The following is a 27,500-nucleotide window of genomic DNA, read 5'->3' on the forward strand; positions in this document are numbered from 1 at the left end:
GGGCTGTGATTTTAGTTTGTTTAAGCAGAGGTCAATAACTTGTACGGCCCTCTGAGGATATTGTAAAAATTGACATGGCCGTTGAGAGGAAAAATGTTCCCCACCCCTGCTCTACGGCGTCGGCGTATGAGCATTTAAAAGAGTTTTACGTTAAAGTCAGTACTGACTCAGACGGAAAAAATCAAACGTTTGCCTGTAAACTGTGTCCGCCCGGTTTGAAAAAGCAAGTCCGTACATCGACGACGTCGACAACAAACCTTAAACGGCACATTGAGAATAAGCACACGACTAGCCTTTCACGGTATGTGTGAGTGGCGAATAAAAAAGAGAGCCAAAACAGATCCACTACCACCCAAATCCCATTGACATCGTACAGGAGACAAATAATAGCTCGCAGCAACGTATTGAAAAAAGAACTATAAACTATAAATTAGTTCATTTTTGAAACCATGAACTTTAGTTCAACATTTTGAATTATGAACTATGAACTGAACTAGTTCATTTTAAAATGTGTGAACTGTGAACTGAACTAGTTCATGTAGAAAGTGAACTTTCCCAACACTGCCTATAAATAGTGTGTGCCCTCTTAGCTCTGTCTCTTGTCGACCCGACAACATGTCCTTTTCTGCTCCTCATTAAAGTTCCCTTTTGCGCCTTCGATGCACCGCCTCTGACTCCATATCTCTCGGCACTACACTGGTGACCCTGACAAGTCTCGAGAAGTTTCCGGGACGGACCCGAACACGGCAAAAGGAACTCATGTTTCTTTCTCGAAATGCCGGGGATTTTTGGAATCGTCCGTGGCTGCCACCGGCACGCGGACTGAGGCTCGGTGCGCGCCCCGCAGAAGAGCTGGGACGTTGCTCGCCATTCCCGCATCAGCCTTCCATCCAACAGGGGGTCGATGCACGACCTGCTGGGTCGCCCAGCGACTCGATTGCTACCTCGTGGGCTTGTTTCTTCGGGGCGTGCGGCTACACGTCCTGGCTGCGCGGGCTGACGACGACTAGCGGCTAACCACGAGGGGCTAACGACGGCTAGCAGCTACCCATGGCAGCCAGCTAACGGCTTCCGGCTAGCGGCCGTCGACACCAGCTAACAGCTAACCACTACAGCTAACGGCTAGCAGCTACCGACGGCTAACAGCTAACGACAACTAGCAGCTACCGACGGCTAACAACGACAGCTAACGGCTAACAGCTAACGACAACTAGCAGCGGCAGCTAACGGCTAGCAACTAACGGCTAGCAACTAACGGCTAGCAACTAACGACGTGTTGACATCTGACTGTTAATAATTTTTTTTCCGGTGCCGGAGAGGAGGTTCGACCAGCCGGTTGACCTCATGTGGACACTCATTTTTCTCACCACCTCGACGGCGGTTACAGACGCCACTCACGGTATCATCGACGCCTGGGTGGTGCACTCCTGGACCCCGTCTCGCCTCAACGGTTTTGGACGTCGCCCATGCTGCCATCGGCCCGTGGGTGGCGCGCTCCGGAGCCTGTTTGGCCTCTCCTGCCTTCCGGGGATATCCAGACGCCACTCACGTTCATCGACGCCTGGGTGGCGCACTCCTGGACCCCCTCTCGCCTCGACAGTTCCGGACGTCGCCCATGCTCCATCGGCCCATGGGTGGCGCGCTCCGGGACCCTGTCTGGCCTCTCCTGCTTCCCGGTGATGCCTCAGCACCTGCTGAGGACTTCATGCCCGCCACCGCGGCACGTCTGCCTGCGGCCGGGTTGTGCTCCTTCCTCCCGGGGGGACTGCTCCTCTCTTCCGGGGATACCTCGACGCCTGCCGAGGACTTCATGCCCGCCGCCGTTGTGCGTCTGCCTGCGGCCGGGTTGCCCTCTCTTCCGGGGATACCTCGACGCCTGCCGAGGACTTCATGCCCGCCGCCGTTGTGCGTCTGCCTGCGGCCGGGTTGCCCTCTCTTCCGGGGATACCTCGACGCCTGCCGAGGACTTCATGCCCGCCGCCGTTGTGCGTCTGCCTGCGGCCGGGTTGCCCTCTTTCCTGCTGGGTTCTCCGCAACACCTAGTGCGGCCCCCTTACGACAGCCCGCCCCCGGTGTGGGTGCCCTCGCCCTCGTTAGGGCCCCTGCCCTCTCCTGCGGCCCCACCCTCCTCGGCCCTTGTGATGTTTCCTCCACGGACGTGGGGATATATTTTTTTGCCATGTTTGAATTCTGGGGGGGCTTGTGTGGTGACCACCTATTTAACCACTGGGACATAATTCAAACTTGGAACTACAGTTGCGGTTATTGTTCCCACACGGACATGTTATGGGTTACCTATAAATAGTGTGTGCCCTCTTAGCTCTGTCTCTTGTCGACCCGGGCTGCGACCCGACAACATGTCCTTTTCTGCTCCTCATTAAAGTTCCCTTTTGCACCTTCGATGCACCGCCTCTGACTCCATATCTCTCGGCACTACAATATGTACTATATTTCGGTAGTGAACATTTTTGGTAGAGGATGAACATTCCAATACAGTCTGAAAATATGATATACAATGTACGGTTCTTTTACTAGATATGTGTAATTTAGATGTGTTTTGTCATAAGTTTTGGGAAAAAAACGTACACAATTTTAAAACATTTCCATCCTGACTTTGAACCAATTCGGAAGAATGGCCCATACAGTGTATGGTCAAACCAGTAAAGTAAATAATAAAGGTCCCAAATATATATATATTTTAAATATATTCTTGCCCATGTCCACGTCCCACCACTGAAGAGTGCTCAAAGGGTATAATTGAACCAAATGGATTTGTTGTACTTCTGGACTCATGATAATACGAACAGACCTTGTATAACATTTTTAGCAAATAAAAGAGTGCTTATCTAAGAGGTGATTTAAACTATTTGTTCTCTGCTATGTCTCCTTAAAATGATAATTAAATCGGGAAACCCTACGGATGTAAACAATGCACTTATTGGACACACAGGAAAGACTACATGTCACTCAGTCACTACCATATTTCGTTTGAGACAAGCTAAAGATTGATAATGGTAACAACCTAAAGGTTATGGAATTTGAATTGAATGTATCCAATTTGGCTCAATCAGAAATTTAAAACATATGGCACTGACATTTTGGTCAAGCATTATTTAGTTTCAGTTGCATCTTTAACTTAATCATTAACTTGTAATACTCTTTTTATTTTTGAATGCAAATCTTCTTTTTTTTCTATATTGTATAATTTTTGTATTCTACCTTTAATATTTGTTTCTGGAATGTTCAGTACTTTCATCTTAAATTTCTCTTGCTCCAAAACAGCAAGCAAATGTCTTGCATGAGAAAAACCATCTGGGTAATAAACCTGATTTTTTTAAATAAAAAGTGTTGTATGAAAACAGACCATGAACAAGAACAGAGATGAGTCCATATGAGCAAAAGACAAATGTTAGCTTTTATTTTTGATATATTGGGAAACTGTTATAAAACCAAAGCACCAAGGAAAAAAAACCCAATGGCTGACAACTGATAAAGTGAAAAAAATACTTAAGTCAATATATGTAACCAAACCTTGCATCCCTGCCTTCACAAAATAGGTATTTAAAAAATGAATGTATACAGAACATTATTGTTTTACCAATGCAAAGCTTGAAAATAAATGAGTATTCTACAATGAATAAAAAAACATATCTGTAATATGTGTATGCAAGAATATGGCGATAATTTCTAAGCCTATTTTAGGGGCAAAAGGGGGCAATAGTGCCTGTCAATTGTATTAACTTGAAACAAATCCAAATACCTTCAGAGGCCCAAAAATACTTGAGTCAATTTCTACAAAAAATGCCTTGACAGTGTTCATTTTAACCATAACTTGTACACAAGCATTTTAAAAGCATAGCAACAACAGAGTTAAAACAATGCAAAGAACAAAACGAACCTTTCAAGGAAAATAGTTAGAATTATTCTCCTCATATACAACACACAATTATTTTTTTAAACAACCAGTATAGTTTTAACAAACTGCCTAATTGGTAAGAGAATTATTGCGCCTGATCTTTCATTTTAATAAGTAGATCTTGGGGAGAGTGTATTGAAGGTTGTACGACTGTAAGAAGTTGATAAGGAGAGGGGGGAGCCTAGGTCGACACTGCTCCGGCGGGAGCCGCGTCGTGAACCACTCCTGGAGCCAGCAGCGGATCCTGGGGCAGAGGAGGCATTGTAGGGACTGCTGATTCCTCTGGAAGACTCAGATGATGCCTGGAGCATTTTCATCCCATTGCTTTCCTCCACCAGACAATTATCCAGAGCCTCCTTGTAACAGATCTTAAGTTTGGTCTTTGGGCAGGTCATGTTCTTTGTGTGGTTTCTGAGGTCTTGGAGATTCTGAGCTGCTCTTACAGTCAGCCAGCCCATTTTAATGGCGTCTTCCATGGTTCTTCGACAGCCCATTTCTGGGTCATAAACCCCCCCTGTGGCAACCTGGAACTCCAGGAACCTATTCCCTGCCTCATATGGCAGCCACATTTCCTTCATGGCCTGAGCAGCAGACATCTTCTTCTTGGTCTTTATGTCCTCAAAGCCAAAGTAGGCTTTTTGGGCAGGCTTGAGCTTATGGGCCATGTCGTCATTTATTATGCCTTGCCAGGTAGCCTCTTGGATGCTTAGCCTACGGCCATTTGTGGGATCAATTATTCCTCCAGTGCAGGCCTGAGCCTCCAACAGTCTCTGGGCAGTGATGGAATCCAACAGACCACAATTTAGAGCCTCTGTAATGGATATTTTCTCCAATGTATCTGTGTGAAATATGGCACCCACAGGTTCCTGTTCCCCCGCTGATTCAGCAACAGAGGCTAGGGTGAGAGAAACACTGGATATACCCCTTAGAGAGTCAGATGAGTCATGAGCTGTACTACTGGTTGAAGCGCTTCGCTCTGTGAATGTGGTAGTTCTTGTTGTGGTCATCTTGGCGAGGGTAGGTGATAAGGGTCTTGGGGGGACTGACTGTGAAGAAGATAATTTCCCTGAAAATGGAACCGAGACTGCTGATGTTTTTGAAGTTGAAGATGATGTAGTTGAACATGTAACTGGGGCCACTGATTTTGATGATGATGATGTTGATGTTGATGATGATGATGATGATCCACGTTTGGTCTTGTTGGTGAGGATATCTGCAAATTGGGTAAGAGTGATTTTGCGCGATCTGTAATCATCTAAATGGGACTGACTAATAATTCGCTTTTCAATCAGCTCAAATATATCATACTTTCTTCCAGACTTCTTGTCCATGATGATAATCAACTCTACAGAACCATCTGGAGCAGTGGTAGTTATCTCTTCCCACTCACACTCCTGATCGGACAGCTCCAGGAACGTGTCATGGTCAATATAACCTTTGTCATATGCTTCACGTACTGTCATCTCTTTATTAGTCTCTGGGTCCACAATAACCACTCTCCTCTTTCGTGTGCGGTTACTCAGAGTTGACTCTAGCTCGTCCTTGTCCATTATAGGCAAAAGGATGAGGCCCGTCTTCTTATCTGTGATACAGCGTTTCTTAAGCTCCAGATAGGTTATGTTTTCTTCTGTGTTAGGATCAAAGTAGCCCAGAGTCTCACCACTCTGAGCAGTCAGGGTCTTGTTCATTTCTTCATTAAAGCAACCTCTCTTGTAGGCTACTTTAACGTCAACACGATGGCTGTGTTCAGGATCAATGATACCACCGCTGGCAATCTGGGCGTCTAGTAGACGGATGCCATGACCTTTCTCCACTAGACCTCTCTCTATGGCCTGAACAAGGGAGATCATCTTGTCTGTACCCGGCAGTTTGTAACCAGTCACAGCCCTCTCTGCTGATAGCAAGTTGTCTTTAAACTCTGGCCCAAACAGTTTTTTATTGTAGGCATCAGTTACAGTAAGGTAGTGATTGTTGACAGGATCAACTATAAAACCGGAGGCTGCCTGGGCCTCAAGCAGTTCCAAGGTGGTCCCAGGTTGCAACAGTCCAGCTTTCATTGCGTGATAGACCGGCATCACCTTATCCGTGGCCTCATCATAAACTCCTGCTATGCATGTGGAACCTTTCAGGTAGGAGTGCAGGCGGTCTTCAATGTCCTTGCACGTCAATCTGCCATCCCCCAGTTTGTCCACATCCGACTGATTTAATAGGTTTGCATCCACTAGATCTATGACCGACACCTTGCCTCTGAGCCCCTGGAAAGTTATTGGCTTCTTCGGCTCAGGGAGGAGCAAGAGACCTGTGCTTGGATCAGCTTTGCATTTTTTCTTCAGAGATACATATGTAGTTGCTTGTTGGGAGTATGGGTCCAGATAACACTTAGGAGACTTATTCAGGGCCTGATATAGGTCGTCATCTATGAGATTCCTATCCTTAGCAATATCTTTGGGAAAGAATACGCTGAGGGCAGGGTCCAAAATACCCCCTACAGACTCTTGAGCCTGAAGTATACGTAGAGCTGTGTCCTTGTCAATTAATCCCTTCTTCATGGCCTGGCCTGCTGACAGGAGCTTGCTACTATTTGGGTCTCTGTAACCTATAGCAGCAGCTTCAGCTGCAAACAACTTTGATTCATCCTCCTTATCCACTACTCCTCGAGCACATGCTTCTTTCACTGTCAGTCTTTGATTCGTTTGGGGATCAATTATTTTTCCAGTGGCTGCCTGAGCATCCAGAAGCATGTTGGCGCTGTTGGATGACATAATGTTCTGTTTCTTGGCTTCTGTAAAAGACATTTTTCTTAAAGGTCCAGCTGCAACACCGGCAATTGACCCCGTCCCCTTCAGAAATACCATTTTGTCCACAGACACCTCTGCAACATTTTTCTCCCCCTTTATTAGTTGAGTAAATGTTGATTTGTCCAGGATTCCACAATCAAGCAACTGTTGTGCTGTGACGGACTTACGAACACCATCAAAGAGAAGTTTGGAGGGGTCGCATTTGTTAGAGACTGGCAACAGTTGTAGGCTTTCTTGAGGCTCTGTCATGCATTTCTCCTTCAAAGACATATAGCTGATATTTCGTTCAGTTTCTGGATCACGGTAACATTCCGGACTCTGGTTTAGAGCTTGACGGAGGTTTTCATCCAAGAGGTTGCGCTTGATAGCTGTATCTTTAGGGAGGAACACACTGAGATTGGGATCTATAATACCTCCCACAGATTCCTGGGCCTGCAGCAGGCGAAGCGCACTTTTTTTGTCAATGAGACCCTTCTTCATAGCCTCAAACACTGAGAGAATCTTGCTTGACCTAGGTTCCTTAAAGCCAACAGCAGCAGCCTCTGCTACCAATAATCTGTCTCGATTTTGAATGTCAACCACCCCTCTGGTGCACGCCTCTTCTACCGTCAGCTTCTGATTAGTTTTCGGGTCAATTATATAGCCTGTGGCAGCCTGAGCTTCTAGTAGAAAATTTGCACTTTCTGGTTGCAGGAGCATTTGTTTCTTGGCATCTAAGAAAGACATTTTTATTTCATATTCAGCTACCACCCCAGCAATGGGTCCAGTACCCTTTAGATAGACCATTTTTTCAATAGACACATCTAGGACAGATTTCTCCCCTCTCACAAGCTGATTAAATGTTGGTTTGTCAAGGACTCCACATTCAAACAACTGCTGTGCTGAGACTGGCTTGCGGATTCCATCAAACATCAGTTTGGAAGGGTCTTTCCTTTCAGTTATTGGCAGAAGTATCAGGCCTGTGTGAGACTCTGTTTTGCTTCTCTTCTTTAAAGACCCATAGCTGGCCTCGCGCTCGGTGTCTGGGTCAATGTAGCACGAAGGACTTCGGTTTAGAGCCCGATAGAGGTCCTCATCCAAAAGGTTACGCTTGATAGCTGTGTCTTTAGGAAGGAACACACTGAGATTAGGATCTAGAATGCCTCCGGCAGACTCCTGGGCCTGCAGTAGACGAAGCCCAGTCTTCCTATCAATTACACCCTTCTTCATTGCCTCAAACACGGACAGAGGTTTTGCTGTGCTAGGATCCCGGTAGCCTACAGCCGCAGCTTCTGCTTTCAAGAGTCTATCTCGATCCCTAATGTCCACCACTCTTTGAGCACATGCTTCCTCTACTGTCAACTTCTGATTGGTTAAAGGGTCAATGATGTGACCCGTGGCAGCCTGTGCATCCAGGAGCAAATCTGCACTCTCTGAGGGCATGAGCATTTGTTTCTTAGCCTCCGATAGAGACATTTTCCCCATAGGTCCAGCTGCTACCCCAGAAATTGATCCGGTCCCCTTTAAAAACACCTTCTTATCCAAAGACACCTCTGGGACAGTTTTCTCTCCCTTTATTAGTTGGTCGAATGTTTGTTTGTCCAAGACCCCACAATCAAGCAACTGCTGCGCTGTAACTGTCTTACGGACACCATCAAACATCAGTTTGGAAGGGTCTTTCCTCTCAGTTATTGGCAGAAGTAACATACCTGTGTGAGGCTCTATTGTGCATCTTTTTTTCAATGCTTCATAGCTGTCTTCAATCTCAGTTTCTGGGTCAAGGTAACACTTGGGACTCTGGTTTAGAGCTTTTCTGAGGTTTTCATCCAAAAGTGTGCGCTTGATAGCTGTGTCTTTAGGGAGGAACACACTAAGATTAGGATCTAGAATGCCGCCCACAGACTCCTGGGCCTGCAGCAGACGTAGTCCAGCCTCTCTGTCAATGACATCCTTCTTCATGGCCTCAAACACTGAGAGAGGCTTGGCTGTACCATAATGGTTGTATCCCACAGCAGCAGCTTCAGCTGCCAATAATTTGTCTCTATCCCTAATGTCTACCACCCCTCTGGCACATGCCTCCTCTACAGTTAGCTTCTGATTAGTTTTAGGGTCAATGATGTGGCCTGTAGCAGCTTGGGCTTCCAGTAGCAAATCTGCACTATCTTCACCAATAAGCATCTGTTGTTTGGCTTCTGTGAAAGACATTTTCCCTCTAGTCCCAGCTACAACCCCAGCAATAGGCCCAGTCCCTTTCAGTGACACCTTTTTGTCATCAGACACTTCCGGGACAGTTTTGTTTCCCTTTTCTAGATCTTTAAACGTTGGCTTGTCCAGGACACCACAATCCAGCAGCTGCTTGGCTGTAACTGTCTTACGGACACCATCAAAAGTCAGTTTGGAAGGGTCTTGCTTCTCAGTAATTGGCAAAAGTAACATACCTGTGTGAGGCTCTATTGTGCATCTTTTTTTCAATGCTTCATAGCTGTCTTCAATCTCAGTTTCTGGGTCAAGGTAACACTTGGGACTCTGGTTTAGAGCTTTTCTGAGGTTTTCATCCAAAAGTTTGCGCTTGATAGCTGTGTCTTTAGGGAGGAACACACTAAGATTAGGATCTAGAATGCCGCCCACAGACTCCTGGGCCTGCAGCAGACGTAGTCCAGCCTCTCTGTCAATAACATCCTTCTTCATGGCCTCAAACACTGAGAGAGGCTTGGCTGTACCATAATGGTTGTATCCCACAGCAGCAGCTTCAGCTGCCAATAATTTGTCTCTATCCCTAATGTCTACCACCCCTCTGGCACATGCCTCCTCTACAGTTAGCTTCTGATTAGTTTTAGGGTCAATGATGTGGCCTGTAGCAGCTTGGGCTTCCAGTAGCAAATCTGCACTATCTTCACCAATAAGCATCTGTTGTTTGGCTTCTGTGAAAGACATTTTCCCTCTAGTCCCAGCTACAACCCCAGCAATAGGCCCAGTCCCTTTCAGTGACACCTTTTTGTCATCAGACACTTCCGGGACAGTTTTTTCCCCCTTTTCTAGATCTTTAAACGTTGGCTTGTCCAGGACACCACAATCCAGCAGCTGCTTGGCTGTGACAGGTTTCCGAACACCATCAAAGACTAGTTTGGAATGATCTACCTTCTCAGGGACAGGAAGCAGAAGAAGGCCTGTGTGTAGTTCTACCTTGCATCTCTTCTTCATCGACATATAGGTTACACCATCCTCACTTTCTGGGTCCAAGTACAGCTCAGGCTCCTGATTCAGAGCACGTTTTATGTCATCATTAATTAGGTTACGCTCAATGGCTTTGTCTTTGGGAAGAAACACGCTAAGTACAGGATCCAGAATGCCCCCCACAGACTCCTGGGCTTGTAGCAGACGCAATGTTGTGTTCTTGTCAATCAGTCCTTTCTTCATGGCCTGAAATACTGATAGGGGTTTGCTGGTGCCAGGACCACGATATCCTACCGCTGCACCCTCTGCTGCTAGCAACCTCTCCCTTTCCTCTTCATCAACCACACCTTGAGCACATGCCTCTTCAACTGTAAACTTCTGATTAGTTCTGGGGTCAATTATGTGGCCTGTTGCAGCCTGTGCATCCAATAGCAGGTAAACGCAATCTGGTGGCAGAAGATTCTCTTTCTTGGCTTCGGTTAATGTCATTTTGTATAGGGGTCCAATAATAGACCCTGGACCTTTCGGACCTTCAACCACCACCCCAGCTATTGGGCCTGTACCTTTGAGATTAACCTTTTTGTCATCAGACACCCCAGGGACAGTCTTTTGTCCCTTTACAAGCTGGCTAAATGTTGGTTGGTCCAAGACTGCACAGTCAAGCAACTGGTCAGCTGTGACTGGCTTACGGACTCCATCAAAGACCAAAGAGGAGGGATCCACGGCTGGCTTCTCTCTAGCTTTTGTCAGCTGAGTTTCCATGTTTTTTCTGACAATGACCACATCCCTCAGTTCCTTCTCCTTGTCTGACAGCCTACTTTTATATGTCTCATCAAGCTCCTTGAGTTCCCGCATCAGCCTATCCATCTCACTTTTCAAACTCTTCTTTTCACTCTCCATACGATTCTTATCTGTATCATATTGCCTTATCATGTCCTGCATACTTTCATACTGGTCCTTCCAGTAATTGAATTCCTTCGTCACCCTCTCGTTATCCTCTTGTAGACGACGAAGCTCAGAGTCTTTGGACGATTTAATGAGCCTGAGTTCCTCTTCCAGTATGCGGCAGCTATCTCTATCCTTGTCTGATGATTGTACTTTCCTCAAAAGATTATCTCTCTCTATCTCTATCTCACTGTACTGGGACTGGATGGTTTGCATCGTGACTTTTGTCTGTAGAAAAATAGAGGGAAAAAAGAGAAAGATTGATAAATACATTGATATATTTACTGCATATCCAAAGCATTGTTTTATGCATTTTACATCACAGTATACAATTACACAACCAATGACACTGGGACAGAACATGTTCGAATAGAATCAGAAATGGTCATGCTACTATCAAAATTAACTACGCACAAGTTGTACTGATGCTTGATAACCTTATTGTTAAAGTTAAGTACTATAAAGGAGGACAGCACACATACTTGATCTATTCATGCAGCAGGAGACTGAAAGGAGGTCTTACATTGAGCTCATAGCTTCATTAAAAGCGACAGAAGGGATGTCGCAAAATGTGTTGGTTCTGTTCTGCTGTAGTTTGTGTCCCTTCGTCCTGCTTCTATGTTCATTTCAAATGGGACAATGTATACTAAACCATAACATGCCCAAGTATTTAATCTAAAAAAGCAATTGAATGGATTTAATCCATTTGAACGATTATTAAAATAGAAAAATAAAAAGTAAGTATGTGTGTGTTCCGCCAAGATATAATTAGCCTTTTTAAATGACCAATATAATATGTAAACTGATTCCCTTCAGAAGAAAGGTGCAAACAGCACAATGTCTAACAAGACTGGGAAGTGTCACTATATAACAATGACATTACAGTAGTGTTCTCTTTTTTAAATGATCAAGAAGCAAAAACACATTTTCAAATTTAAAAAGTAATGGATTTTCATTGTAAAATCAACCTTCCCAATCCTGAAGACAAACTACATTGTATATAACGACTTTAAATACAAAAAAGAGAGCAACTATTTTCACTACTATGAACATTTTGTAAATTTGTAAAACAGCACATGCATTAATGTCAATAGATGGTTCCATCTTGATGTAATGGCCTAACAAGAAGAGGTGCCTCTCATACTGTAATAACTTCAATGAATAGCAGTGCTGTTTTAACAAGTTTGCAAAGAGTATCTTAAAGTACATCAAGATGCTTCAGTGAAATGATAAACAACATCAAACTGTGGACGACTGGAGGTAATGATGTCATTTTTGTTGTTGATCATCCTGGGCGAAAAAAGAAAAAAGGCAACAAAGCATGCAGACGGCACATCGATGCACAGTGTGGGCAGGGAGGCGGTTGTTTGGGAAGGTCGGCAGGCAGAAAGGCAGAAATCTATGCAAACACATACAGACATATGTGCTCAAATCAGAGTGTCCAAGTGGGAGGCGTCTACAGAGGAACTAGAGGTGTCCCAGCATGCAAGCGAACACTTCAATTAAGCTACTATTAGCTACTTGATCCAAATTGGGACTCTGATTTGGAAAGCGGAGAGCAGTCCACGACTTAGTGCCAAACGTCGATGTACCTCGGTGGCCTGCTTTCGTATTTTCTCAGTCTCCAGCGTGATTTTCTCCCTCTCTGAGGAAAGCTCTGAGATCAGGTTGTGGTAATCTACATTGCTGCGCGCACTGGCCTCCAGCTGCAGCTCCAGGGCACTCATCTGGGAGGAGAGCTCATCAGCGCTTCCCCGTTGGCTTCTCAGGAGTTCCTCTCTGTCATGGCGTGTTGCCCTTAGTTCCTCCTCTAGCTTGAGCCTCTCTTTGGTCTGGGTTTCTGTCATCTCCTTTAGCCTTTGAAGCTCAACAGAGTTCGCATTCAGAACCTTACTCTTGTCTTCTATAGTTTTGTAAAGGCTCTCATTCCTGAGGTTTGCCTCCTTGCCTCTGGCCTGCTCCTGGAGGAGTTGTTGCTGCAGAGCCTTCAGCTCGGCACTCATCTGTGTCATGCGCTCTGCAGATGCCTTGTTTTGTTTTACACTTCTCTCCAGTTCCTGCTGCAACCTAAGACGCTCTTCTTCACCTTTCTTTTCTGACACGCTGGTGTGTTCTTGGCTCTGGCGTAGAGCGGTAAGCGTGCTGACGTACTCTGTCATGGCACTGGTGGTGTTCTCCAGCTCTCTTTCTACTTGCCTTCTTCTGGACACTTCCTCCTGGTTAGCCTTCCTCAGATTCTCCACTTGGCTCTCCAGCCCATCTCTAACATCCTGGATGTCTTTCATTCGTCCCTGTAACGTGCTTAAATTCTGTTCTACTCTGATTCGCCCCCTGCTCTCCTTATCCAGATCGGAGCGGATCTTCTGAAGCTCCTCCTCGCACACGCCCAGCTGGGTAAGAGCCACTGATGAACTGGTGAGCTTCACCTGCAGCTGGGCCAATGTCTGTTCAAGCACAACCTGCCCTTCCTCTAGAGTTCTCCTCCTGCGGGTCTCCTCCTCCAGACTGTGAGTCATGTAGGCCAGCTCGTCACTCTTCTCCTGCAGTCTCTTCATGACCTCCGCCAGCTCCTTTTTATACCGGCTCATTTCCTCCTCACTCTGACTCCTCAGCTGCTCCAACTCAATTTCCAGATCTCTCCGCCTGCACCCTTCCTCTTCGGCGACAGAACGCTGGCTGTGAGCTTCTATTTCTGCCCTTTGCCGTTGTTCCTCAGCCTTGCTCATAGACATCCTGAGCATGCTGAGCTGCTCCTCCAGATCCCTCCTCTCTGCCTCCACGGCGTTGTACTGCAGCTGGAGATCTGCTGTGTCCTCCTCCTTCTTGGCTGACAGCCTATGGGTGTCTGTGCGGCTGACGTGGATGTGGGATTCGTAGCTGAGCTTTAAATTATTAATCTCCGTAGTGCATTGGCTCCTTACCTTTGACATCTCCCTCTGAAGCTCCTTGATCCTGGCGGCCTCCTCAGCCAGCTGCCGCCGCAGCTGTTCCATTTCGTGCTCCTTAATCGACACGTTCTTCTCCAACTCCACCTTGGACCAGCTGACCGTCTCCAGCTCCTTCTGCCTCTTCCTCAGCACCAACTCGTACTCCTCCTGCTGTGTAGTGTAGCGCTCCTCTGCCAGCTTCTTCTTCCTCTTTTCTTCATCAAGCGTATATTGGAGACGAGTCACCTGATCGTTGAGGTCTGACATTTGGCTCTGGACGCCGTCCAGGCTGTCCTGGCTGGCATTGCACTTCTGCGTGGTTATGTGCTTCACCTCCTCCATTGACAGCAGCTGGTCCTTCGAGTTGGACAACTCCAGCTGGTAACGTGTAACGGCGTCTTCCAGAGATTTGTTCTTGGCATGGCTGTCTTGCATGTTCTCTCTCAGCTGGCGAAGTTCTTCTTCCAGCAGGTCAATCCTGGTGTTACGAATCTGAAAGCAAGATGAAGCAAAGGTGAATGCAGAGGTCGTTTACAGAACTGTGCGACCGGCACATCATCACCTAGATGGGGTTTTATGAGACATTTGGCTATTTAAATATTGACCGCACGCAATGTTACATTTAGCTTAAGGTCAATATCCTGCTCCTTTGAGCTTGCTTCAGATTGCCACAGTCTTCGGAGGAAAACATCTGTCTCTTTAGCTTCCAGAAGCTACCATTTCTTCAACAGCTTGACACTAACTTGCTCCATCTTGAAATGTAAAATAATAATAATACTGAAGCGTGCTTTAGAGCTGAGAATAACTGCTAAATTGGGTATAGACTTTTGAGTTCTCTGCTAATTAGTGCACCTTTAATATTACATTTCCAACACCTAAGTGTTCCCTCAGTGTAACTCAACTTTAATCTTTCAACATCGTGTACAATGAGCATTCATGTATTTAATACTGATCACCTACTGTGTATGCAACAGATTAAGCCGAATACTAGTCTGCATAGTCCCCTGGCAGGATGTTAATACAAGCTGATCACAAACAAACAAACAAACCTGCTAACACAAGCTAAAACATTCAGTAAGACACAACATTTACAACAGTACCTTGAGCTCCTCCATGTTTTTCTGCAGCACTCCCAGGAATTTGGAGTAGTCATCAGAATGGACGAGCAGCTCCATGTAACGGGTTTGCAGTTGTGCAGCCTGGAAGAAACAAGGCAAACTCAAGGATTAATTTGGAAAGAACAAAAGTCAACTTCACAGTTTCTGAGAAATGTCACGGATCCCCTTTTATAACATTCATTAATAAATGCACAAAATGTTGTTTCAGTTTTTAATGATAGACAACTTTTCCAGTTTTATTACTTCCACATTGAGATCCATCGTTGGCGACGTCAGCATTGTCCTTTTGACGGGGATGTTGAGCAAAGTGTCTAAACCAGAGCTGTAAGCTGCCAAGTCCGTCTCATAGTCCTGTAAAACAAACGGTGATGTCAGGAGCACACCAACACGCATTGTAGTTTCATTCAAGTGAAGTGATCTGGGGAAATGTAAGAACAATGTACAAAGGAAGTAATAATGTACTTTAATAACAATACATTTGCAAAACACCACGAATATTAAAAGTGTGCGTATCAGTCAGTGAAATGATGTTGAAGAAGGGGGATAGTTGGTTGAGTTGATTGTTTGAGTATTGATCAGTTAGTATCGAAAAGCAATAATAATAATTACTTTTTTGTGTTTCACATATTTAAAAATGTCTCTGCCGATGCCGATTTTTGCTGTTATTTTCTTATTTTTAAAACAAAAAGATATTACAACAACATATTTGTCTGCCCTTTATAACACTATCTTTGAATGAGACCAAAATCTTAATAATATTTGTTACGAAATCTCTTTGGTCTGCTGTACTATTGTCTCCTCCGTGAGGAGACTTTAAGTTCCAAAAGTCAGTGTTTTCATTTGATTCCTTTTGTTTTTGATGGTGACTTTTTGAGCGCTTGTCTCAGATAGATGACTTCTGCTCCGCTGCGCCGGAGTCTGAACGAGCGGTGCCGCTTTAGACACAGTTTAGGTGTCGGGAAACTTCTTCCCAGCATGTCTGACCGATGCATCGATACATCCGTATTATGATTTGATTTAAAAGAGTGAATTTGTATCTATGAAGGTCTTCTCACCTTGATAGAGTTCACACAGGCCTCGTTGTCCCTCAGAACTCGCTCCACTGTCTCCCTCTTCGCTTTGATTTCTGAGTTCAGAGCCTTTAGGGAAACAACAATATAAAGATGTCAGATGAATTGAAATCATAGTGTAGAAGTTAACGAATAGAAACAAATGGCTGAGCGGGCGGGACACCTTCTGTTTGGTAATATGCTCCGTCAGTGCAGGGATGCTCTCGATCTTGGTGGCCTGCAGGCTGTCTTGTTTCTTCCGTGTGGTATCAATCCAGTCGATAATGGAGGTGCTGCTCTGCTTGTAGTGCTCCAGCTGAGGGTGATACACCTGCAAATCCTCGACTCTGTGCAAGTAGGAGAACACAATTGAAATAAAGAAACGTCTTCATGTTTTTCAGTATAAATGAAGATTACTATGAATTCATGTGCGATACGGAGACAGAAACTAGGAGGAATGCGTTCCTGTTCACACAACACTCTAATCCGATGCAAGCCGTCCTGTGTCAAGGGCTGCATTATAGGATTCTTTTATAGATTGCAGATTTTCTTAATTCATTTATTAACTGCATGTTTAAAAAGTCAAGAAATAATGAAAAATGCCCATCACGAGTTCCGAGAGCCCAAAGTATCCCCTAAAAATGATTTGACCCGATCAGCATTCAGAAATCAAAAGGTGTTCGATTTACAATTCATAGAAAATAAGCACCAAAGAATAAGCTATAAAATGTTAGCAATTGTGCCTCATAGCCTGTGTATTTATCAACAAATAGTTAAAGTAACAGAAATATTCAACATTAGCTAATCTCCTCTTACATTTAATTTGACGCGTCTCACTATTAAAAAGATGCCATACATTCAACAAATACATGAGAATGCTTGAGCCTTTTTACATTCTTAAATCTGTCTTGAATGCGCATGCAACAACCAGTTGGTGGTGGCATGTGTATGACATGTATATGAAAGAGAGAGGAAGCCATACCTGGTGTCAATCTGAGCTTGGATTCGCTTCCAGCGGTCAGTCAGCAGGCCCACCTGCTCACTGTATTTGGACAGCATCATGTCACACCTGTAGAAGGGCCCGCCCACCTGGCCGTTCCAGTGGTTGGCCTGGGATAACTTCGCCTCCATGGAGGCCAACACTGACTTCTTCTGATCCAGCTCTGCTTTGATATTCTACACATCAACAACACAGAACAAAACGTCAAGTAGCATGGCATGCACCATATGTAAAGACGTCAGAAGCTGGTTGGTGCAAATTGCAGCTATTGTTGCAACAAATGTGTGAAATTGTAAGATGTTCTATCAAATACCTTGAGGGTCGACATGTAATCCTCCACCTCACTGAGCGTCAGGGAAGTGGTCTCTTTTTCTGTTAGCCTGGCTTCATGAACTTTCACTATGTCTTCAGCTCGTGCCACACTCTCCAGCATGTCCCTTAGAGCCTGGAGCCTGAGAGACAGGGAGAAATACAATGGACATATTATATTTAGTGAGAGTAATGAGTCAGAGTAGCTGATTTTACATATTTATTGGTTAAGTAACATATACAAAATGTAAAAAAGTGTCATTAATATACTAAGTAACGTTGGGACATCTTAGTTTGGGATCTTACCGCTGCAGGTAAGCTGACGAGCTGCTCTCAAGACCGCCCAGTCTCTGGTTAATAATCTCAATCTCACTGCGTAGGAACTGGGCTTTATCCGGGTCATTCATGCCCTCCAGCTCCTTCAAGATTTGCTGCCTCAGGCGTACGTACTCCTCGTTCATGAAGTGGACATCCTGCTGCACCGTCTGTAGGGAAACATACAATCAATCACAATTATTGCAATGCGTACGTATTTGGAACAATACTAGTTTTCTGTAACCAGTTAATACTGTAAACGGTTCTTCTTGTGTTCATGAGTGTGCGTGTCTACCTCTAACTGAGAGATCTTGAGGCCACAGTCACGTATCCCGTCGTCTCCGAGGCAGATGTGAACATGCTGACTCAGCGTGCCCTCGGCGCCCTCCAGCTTGAGTCTGAGCGTGTGCAGCTCAGATAAACTGCGGGAGGAAGAAGAGGAGGACCCTTTCCCCACCTTCTTCACCACCTCTGGCTTGGTGGCTTTAACTTCTTCCTTCTTATGTACTTTATTTACCACTCTGACCTCCGTTTTCTTCACTTTCTTAACCTCTTCTCTTCTTCGTAGTTCTTCAAGTCTCCTGGCCTCCGCCTCTGCTGCAGCCTGTTGCTCCAGTAGCAGCTGCTGCTCCTGCTGTTGCTGTATCAGGATCAGGTACTGTGTGTTTTTCTGATCCGCTGCTCGTTCGGCTTCTAATTTCCCAGCTGTGAGAAAACAGATGTGTTTTTTAATAATTGGTTGTCAAAAACATAATTAGCTGGTTATTGTGATTAGGGGACTTCAAATGAAAAGAACAGAGGGTGCATTATTATTAAGATCACAAATAGTTTAGTTTTAGTTAGTTAGTTAAATCAATTGTGATTCGTGGCCGTTGCTTTCATTGGCGTCTAATCATTATTTGTTTCATTATCAAAACAAAATGACGCAGTTAACAATCAAAAATCTAAGATGTAATACATTGTTTTCATGCAGAGGAGAGCAAGGTGTCTATGTTGTGTAATACTGACCGTAAGCAGGCAGCTGAACCACCAGCTCCTCGTAGTGGGTCTGGGCTCCGGTGAACTGGTTATCCAAGCCACTCTTGTCATCGCCAGTAAACATCTCGGAGCCGGAGCTGCAGGATTTGAACTCCTCGAAGTGAGTCTCCATGCGCTTCATGAGTTGTCGGTATTCCTCAGGAGGCATGCGGGACAGCTGAACACACACACACACACACAAACAGTACGTTTGAAACAGAAACCAAAATGTAGGGAAATGCACTTCATTTAACATACTAAAGACAATAATACTTTAGGCTAACTTCAGAGAGTATTCATCACTTGCCATGGTCATGGTGAGGGAGTTGATTTGTCTGATATCAATGAGGCAGTACTGCCAGGCGATGAGACTCTTTATGTTGATGTACAGCTGATTCCAGATTGACATGATGGCGTCGTAGTACTGCTCATTCCTAAGGACAACACAACATATTAACCTTTACCTCACAACAACATGTATTGCACCTACTTCTCTACCAAAGAAACACTTGTTGCCCCTTACTTGTTGGCCAGACTCGTGCCGAGTGGGTTGGGGGGGGGTACGATCAGGCACACAGAGGGCACCGACATATCCAGGCCTCCCGGACCTATAATGTCCCACTTACTGCGCTGACTGTTGTTGTTTAGGATCGCCTCATCTCCCTTACAGATCACCTTCTGTGGAGTCCGAACAAATGAAATTCTTCAATAAAGACGAGCTTTTCTGGGAACATAAGATAGAACATAAGCATTCATAGAAGCTGTCATGTATGTGTGTCTTCTGTATTTGTATGTATGCCCTCTATTTTAAAAGGCCCTATTATGCTAATTCTTCTGTTTCAATGTGTGAGCGTGTGGGAGAGAAACTCCCTCTGCAGGGAACTTTGGGATTTTAAATGTTGCAGACCATTTACATGCACAGCAACCTAGATCAGTGCTTCTCAAAGTGTGGTCCGCGGACCACTGGTGGTCCGTGAGCGCCCCCTAGAGGTCCGTGTGTATATTGGTACAATTTCACATTTGAAATCAATTAATTAATTTGAGTTTTCCGCACTCTCGCGGGAATATCTCCGCAATGGAGCGAGCTTAAGTTTAACTTTTGATTGCATGATATAGCCCAGCGCAACACCTTCATCACACATGTTGCCACTTGTTTGTCCCATTGTCAGGCGATTTGTAAAAAACGATGTGTTTTTGGATATTTGTGGAGTTAGGTGGTCCGCGGGTGTTTTTTTGGTTAAGTGGTCCTTGGTATGAAAAAGTTTGAGAAACACTGACCTAGATAACACACTACAGAAAGTATAATAGGGCCCCTTTAAAAAGGTGCTATTTAAATAAAAGATCCCTTACTTACTCAGAGATTAGATTCTTGATGCATATTAATGTATTCCCAAGAGTGTATCATACTTAAACAACGGACCTGTTCTCGTTTGAAGTCACACAGGGCTTTGACGATGACTTGGCCGTTGCTCTTGTCTTCGGCGTTTCTGGGTTTCAGCCTCACAATGCTCCTGGACTTGTGGACCAGATGTTGAACCTGCCTCTTGTTTTCCATAATGATCTCTTTCTCTTTCTGAAGAACATAAAACAAAAACAAGATCAACAACAATAATAATGCAGATTAATAATAATAATAACAAACTGTTCTGTGGCTTATTCAAACAGAAACAGTAATAATACCAATATCCTATTCAACACACAATGAAAAAAAGGCAGGTAAAATGCATAAAATAGGAGGTAGACTATACAGCATGTCTTAACAACTTACTCCAAAATAAAGGTCACATTTTAAAGATGAGTTTTGGCTACATCTACAGAATCAGATATTTGTATTAAAGGTGAAATTGACAAAATAACAAGCTGTTCTACCTCCAGCCCATTGAGGATCTCCCCTAGGTCCTCCAGAGGAGTGTTCTTGTCGCAGATGAAGTTCTTACGGACCGTCTCGTGTTCCTTCTGCAGCTTGCTGTACGTCTCATTGGCCTCTTTAAAGAACTAGGATGCATAAAAGGGATAATTAGTATCAATGGATCAAAAATGCATCTTTTTAAGTTGGGTTTTAAGTTTCACCATTTTTTTTTTGTTGCAATTATTTGGCCTGTATTGGATATTTGAACGTTCAGGGGGAGACAGGAAATGATGGGGGGAGAAAACAATAAAAAAATATCAACAGCTTACATCGAACCAGTAACTGAACCAGTGGAGCCCCTGCTATATAGAAATGTAATCACCGGCTTAACAGTTTCTTACTCTTCTTTTAGCTCAATGTTTGGTCACCACCACCAACCCAAAGAGAAATACAGTATCAGCCCCTTAGCACTAACTGCTTCACTGTGTTTACCAGCCAGTCTCCAGTTTGCTAGTTGCTTCGCATGAAATGCTTATTTAAAGCAATGATATCTGTTGCTATTATGTTGAGTCCTTCTACCTGGCTGTAAGCGCCATTTTCCTTCAGATGAGTAGCAATGCACTTGGTGATTTGAAGGAGCCAACTCCACTGAGTCTGCAGAGTGTCACTGTAAGCCTGAAACACACAAACAAAGCAACAAATAGAGTCATATTAGATAAGGCCCCTACACACACATAAATGCATGTAAACACTGTGTTGGTCAAATGATGACGGGTTGGTACACACCTCGATCTTGTCTGAAGCCGGATGGTTGTTCTTCAGGAGTGCATCAACTTGTCCTTTGAGTTTATTCAAGTCCTTCTCTTTTTCCTCCAGGGCACTCATCAGTTTCTGTGATGGAAGAAGAGTTTCAGTACTCACAGGGGGCACCGGGATGCAGCTGGAGGAACTCTGTGGCTCCGCTCTGAGTGGACGACTGACTGCAGCTGCCCAGCATCTAATGTATCCCAGGTGATTGCTCCCTCATGAAATGCAGATTACATTCGTAAATTCAAGTATTTTAGATGTACAGGATTGCCAAGAATGTTAATAGACTAGTTAGATGCTCCTAAATATGGATTTTCATTGGACCAATCCAATTCTCTCCTGGTTCTCGCTGAACTTGTACTCTTTGAGTCATTGTACTAACCGAGTAGCCCTCCTGCTTCTTCGGGATGTATTTGTCGATGTTCTTGTCTCCCCAGTCGAACATCAGCTCCTCCTCCTCCCGTTCGTTCACCCACATGATCTCTCTGGAAATATCCTGAATGATTTTCTTGAGCTCCTGCAACTGCTCGGTTCGACCAAAGGACATTTTCTAGAAAGAGAAAATAAGAGTATGTTTAAATACAACAATGCACCTGAAAGCACAAGTAGGCGTGTCAGCCACTGTGGTAAAGTGCTGGGGTTCTCCCACCTGCAGACTCTCCCATTCCTGATCCAGAGCGTGAAGATTCCCCTTGTCTCCATTCTTCATCTGTGGGGAAAGAACCACACTCTAGTGAGGAGACAGTGATTACACAATAACCCTCTAATACTATCACTTGGGAGTCGGGACAGCACCATACACAATTGTTTTCTTATTCTTACTTATTCCTTGTAAGAATATCAATTATTAAACATATCCAAAGTAATTAGTTAAATATGTAAACTTAATTCCTAACAGTGGAAGAAGCTAGTAAATAAAATGTATGAAATGGAAAAAATAACCATGAGAATAACAGACCTTGATAAAAGATTAGAAACGTGATGATAGAACACTTGAATAATGACCAGGTGGTAAGATGTGATGATTAATGTATGCATGAGTAATAATGTTGAATTCATTATGTGTAAGCAATATCTTATAATTAATTAATTAATTAATTAATATTTACACACGGCATCTATTGCACGTCTGTCCGTCCTGGGAGAGGGATCCCTCCTCTGTTGCTCTCCCTGAGGTTTCTCCCATTTTTCCCTTTAAACTGGGTTTTCTTTGGAAGTTTTTCCTTGTACGATGTGAGGGTCTCAGGACAGAGGGTGTCGTATTGTCATACTGATATTCTGTACACACTGTGAAGACCACTGAGACAAATGTAACATTTGTGATATTGGGCTATATAAATAAACATTGATTGATTGATTGATTGATTGATTGATTGATTGATTGATTGATTGATTATAAGTTATTGTCAATCAATGTTTCCCCGTTTAATATAATTAATTTGTTTGACTTGTGGATTGTTTTGTAGTTGTTTCATGTGTTTAACGGTTCATTTTATTTGTAACACAATAATCCCTAAAATGCTGATAAGAGTGAAAAATATGAATCACAGTTTCTCAAAATGTCTTGTTTAGTTTGCACAAAAAAAACATATTTAGTTTAGGGTTGGGGTTATATGATATGCTATATATAGAAACGTTTCCATAAACGCAAACTTATATAAAATACAGAAATCTCCATATTGAAGATTGTGGAGATCTTCATATTTGCGGCTTGAATTTTGAAAATGATTTCTTCAATCTGAGTCCCTCTAGTTGTATGATAATAATTACTATATTAACCCCCCGTTTTAGTGTTTTCTATGATATATAAAAAACAAATGAAAGGATATTTAATTCATTTTCAACATATTGAACATGAAAACGAACATGTATTAGTCAATGTAGGTTGCTTGTATGTTCTCTTTTCTTTTTTTACAAGATTTGTTATTTTGGTTTAATTTATAGTTGAAAAAAGATACATAATGTCATTGTGTGTATTGAGATGCCAGTCTGAAATCCCAATGAAAATTGAGTAAGTAGAATATAAAGTCTTTGGGTAGGTATGTTATGTGCTCTCAAAAAACTGGGATCACTGGGACTTCTGTTTGCAGCACTAATACATTTGGCATTGTTCCAGCTGAACCCACCAGGTCCTCTCTGGCCTGGTCCACCTCTGCAGACCTCTGGTTGACGCTGTGGAAGCTCTGGTGGCTGAGGACATTCTGCTCGATGGATGCAGGGTCGTCTCCCCAGGAGGCCGTTTCAATCAGACGCTGAAACACAAACATGTGTTTACATCAGCAGAAACACACATTGTGTTTCAGACACGAGAGGGAGTGCCTCTCACCTGATATGCATACTCAATGTGACCAGCAGGTGGCGGCAAGATTTATTTTATTTTATTTTTTTGAATTTTACGAGCCTTTCACCAAAACCCTCAGGAATCTACCAGAAGAACATTTGTCAGAGAACTGAAGGCAAAACAAAACCATCTTTCAAAAATTCAACTGTGTCATCTTAAGTGTTCTTCTTACATTCCACAATAACTACTTACAGCAAAGGAATGCATAACAGATGCTTTTCAAGCCTTTCAATCAATTAAAAACATAAACAAATATAAAAACATGTTCAGCCATATTCTAGGGGCTGGTTCAACTTCTACAAAACAGGTCACCAAGGAACCACATCAGTGTACGTGTAATTAGGATGCTAAACAGTTTTTTATTAAAGGGGCAATTTAAATGTGATTGAATCCCCCGCCAAAAGTCAAACGCCAGAATTGGAACTTCCTATCACTCTTATATTGACTGCCATGGCTTTAAATAAAGTGACCAAACCTATATCTAAGTAATACATGTTCAATTGTGAACATCTTTTATAAATAACCTTATCTCTTCAACTAAATATATAACAATACTGTAGCCAGTTATACTGTATACTGTATGGTCAATCGAATGCATGTATGGCCTCACTTTTTTACCTCACCTGAGAGGTTTGTTTGTTTGTTTGTTTGTTTGTTTGTTTGTTTGTTTGTTTGTTTGTTTGTTTGTGTGTGTGTGTGTGTGTGTGTGTGCGTGCGTGCGTGCGTGCGTGCGTGCGTGCGTGCGTGCATGCAAACCTTGCGTTGTGAAATCCATCCAATAGCATCTTGGAAGCTCCTTCCAGGCTCCTCCCATCCTCCCGTGCTTACTCTGGTGCTCCTCCTCCTGTTCAGGCTGCCCGTCATGGCCATCTGGACTACCTTCAGCTGATCTTTACATACCTCCAATCTACGAGTAATGAAGAGAGTAAGGAGAGGTAGGATTTAAAATAAAAGGCTATTCAGAGGAGGGTGAAGGAAAGCGAGAAGTCTTCCTTACGTCCTCACTACGTTGTCATTGGGCTGTCCCAGTTGTCTCAGGTCCATGGCGCAGTTCCTCACGTGCACTATAGACTCTTTAGCCAGCATCATGTAGCGCTCGACATCAGCCGGGGAACCGCCCTGTAAAGCATGACCCAAACAATCAGGGAGGTGTACAAAACCACAGTGCAGAGGCCAAACATATTGATACAGAAGAAGTGTTTCAGTCTCTAGAAAATGTGAAAAATGTTGGATATTTCTGTTTGCAAAATGAGTAATATCTAAGAATTGTTCACCATTTTTATCTAATTCATTCAATGTTTACCAATGAAAGTTTTTTTTTTAAATGTTTTTATGTTGTTGGATTATTTGGATATGCCACGGAGCCATAAATCACACACCAATGTTATGCATTAAAAACAATTGGTTTAACACTAATTTACTACTTTAAAAAACAGGCAATTTCTTTGACAACAAGTCAATCTTTCCACGTCTATCGATAAAATCTTACATAATTCGATCTGACTCAGACAGGATTGTATTGCATCCCTGAAGGAAAGCAGCCACAGTAACGCAATAACAACCATGACTCACAGATTGAAGGGCGTATTCGGCTTTCTTCAGGTAACCCTGGCACTGGTTCTGCAGCAGCACGGCCCTCTGGTGGATGGTGCTGAAACCACAGCAGGGTTAAAGGTGTCACTATCGAGCTCATTGTTATAATAATCTTCAGATGCATATGTAGTAAATGCATAACCACCAACAGTTTGGATCAGCGGTCACAAACGTTCGTATTATGTAATGCAAGGAGAAGTGAGCATTTTACATTTTGTTCACCACTAAGACACACAGTTTTGATGTCATGTCCTGTGCATCACTTTAGGCTCTGTAGTATGTAACAGTAACACAGTAATACACATATGTTTGTGTTATCCAACATTTTTGAACGAGCAGTCTACTTATGTTAACTGGTATGATTCAATTTCGAACACTACATTTTTATTTAGAAATGTGCACTTGCATGGCTCCATAATAAAAACATTATCATTATCATCACATGCAGTGCATGGTTACACTAACAATAACAAGTCTAAAGTTGGTGTCTCTGGCAAATAAGGGATTTGAAGCCGATACTGGAATTGAAAATGAGTTATTAAAAAGGTGATTTCTACTTTCTTTTATTTACATAATATTTAGGCACATTTTTTATTAAAATATTTAATCAAAGCCAACAAAACTATATCTTGCCAAGAACAATCGCGCACTTCCAAAAAATAAAAAAAGGTAGTTGAATGCAAAAACTGCAATGACAAATAAAAAAACAAAGATGAGGACAATGGTGTTCCTGCCAACATGCTGCTGATCTATGGGCCAGGTCAGGTTGTCAGTCAAGTAATACATTTCTGAAGAATTGTGAGGATTTTAAATTTGAAAAACACCACCACTAATTTGTTGAGGCCTCTACCAAACCTGCTCAGATATCAGAAACTACATGATATTAATTCTTAACAAATAACTGAACCAGAAACTACAATAGATTTCATTGTGTCGACATCTTGGGATTGTGTCAGCCAGATGGCCTGTCTGCACTTCTCCCAAAGTACCACAGTGCCACATTTCCCCTGTGGGTGATAGTGGAAGGTCTGAAAGTGATACACATGTTTCTGGAACAAGTGAGTAGAGCTGTCACAGCAGAGGGAATGTAGCAGCTCACTAAGAGCCATACATTAAACTCAGTTATAGGGACGGAAGAATCTCTTTGGAATTAGCAGAACATCAGCTTTAAATCATCATTGAGACATTGCCGTGCAGCTTCATTTTATTATCTCAGTGTGTTATCAATGCAATAAAAGAGTCAGGTCAAACGATAACTCCTTCAACAAACAAACTATGACACACACACTTTGACATGAATCATGCAACTTCCTTTGGAATCGTATGGAGACCGGATGACTTTGTTAAACCTTAATTCATTAAAAACTGTTCCAAAACGTAAACAAACCGTAGTTGTTTCAAAGTTCAGATTTGTATTATGCAGAAACATTTCACTTCAATCATGGTCCCTGCACATATTATCATGCGTTGTTTGGGGAAATGTGTTTATAACCTGCACATGACAGGACTTGGAAAGGAATGTATACTGGGACGAAAGAGCCTGCCCTGTCATCTTCAATCATCAATATTTAATGGCAACCAGCTTGCAGGCGTACATGCCTCCTCGCTGCAGAGAGGACCACATCATGTTCCCCTGCTGCAAAGAAACTGGCAACAGGTGACTGTGAGGAAAGCGCAAATTAATTAATTAAATAAACAAGAAAATAGAGCCATACCTCGATCCGCCTCCCATGCCGCCTCCGCCTCCTGACATTGACATGCCGCTTGCCATGCCGCCTCCGCCTCCTGACATTGCCATGCCGCTTGCCATTCCGCCTGACATTGACATGCCGCTTGCCATGCCGCCTCCCATTCCGCCTGACATTGACATGCCGCTTGCCATTCCGCCTCCCATGCCGCTTGCCATTCCGCCTCCCATTCCGCCTCCCATGCCGCTTGCCATTCCGCCTCCCGAACTGCTCATCATGGTGCTTGTATGTCCGTCTTTTATCCCCATACCGTTGGACATTGTGCCTCCCGACATCATTCCGTTCATCATTGCTCCACTCAGCATGCCGCCTCCAGAGGACTTTGAAAAGGTGTAGGTGTTGTTGTATCCTTCCTGGTAGGGATCGTATCCATTACCACCACCGTGCACGACCTCGCTGCGTGCGTAATTGCCAATTGTCAAGTCGCCTTTGGAGGCCGAACTCTGGTCATGGTACATGCGATTCTGGGACCCGTAATGACTCATTCTAGCAGTGATATGCTCACCCTAACCCTACTGGGGGAAAGTCATCAGGGAGTTAGTCTCTCGGTGCGCTGGCCCCGGTCCCTCGGTCTCTCCGATCCAGACTGAACTCAGGCGTCAGGGAATGATCGTT

At 43.7% G+C, this 27,500-nt stretch overlaps 1 protein-coding gene across 1 annotated transcript; it reads right to left on the reverse strand.

Moving 5' to 3' along the window:
- Nucleotides 1-3,232: 3,232 nt before the first annotated feature.
- LOC117444990 (desmoplakin-B-like) lies at nt 3,233-26,980 on the reverse strand. The gene is made up of 27 exons (XM_034080383.2): nt 26,853-26,980; nt 25,117-25,195; nt 24,542-24,663; nt 24,301-24,451; nt 23,330-23,455; nt 21,853-21,912; nt 21,586-21,753; nt 21,183-21,287; nt 20,976-21,071; nt 20,417-20,542; nt 19,968-20,120; nt 19,071-19,225; nt 18,855-18,981; nt 18,539-18,725; nt 17,826-18,013; nt 17,522-17,700; nt 17,220-17,358; nt 16,889-17,082; nt 16,091-16,253; nt 15,913-15,996; nt 15,101-15,208; nt 14,840-14,938; nt 12,405-14,231; nt 10,535-11,040; nt 8,245-8,374; nt 4,996-6,786; nt 3,233-4,890 (listed from the first exon to the last, which is right to left on the reverse strand). Exons 1-27 carry the CDS (start codon nt 26,975-26,977, stop codon nt 4,024-4,026), a joined length of 8,055 nt encoding a protein of 2,684 aa, XP_033936274.2. The 5' UTR covers nt 26,978-26,980; the 3' UTR covers nt 3,233-4,023.
- Nucleotides 26,981-27,500: the final 520 nt, after the last annotated feature.

The sequence above is a fragment of the Pseudochaenichthys georgianus genome, chromosome 4 (assembly GCF_902827115.2).
Source record: "Pseudochaenichthys georgianus chromosome 4, fPseGeo1.2, whole genome shotgun sequence".
Taxonomy (NCBI): Eukaryota; Metazoa; Chordata; class Actinopteri; order Perciformes; family Channichthyidae; genus Pseudochaenichthys; species Pseudochaenichthys georgianus.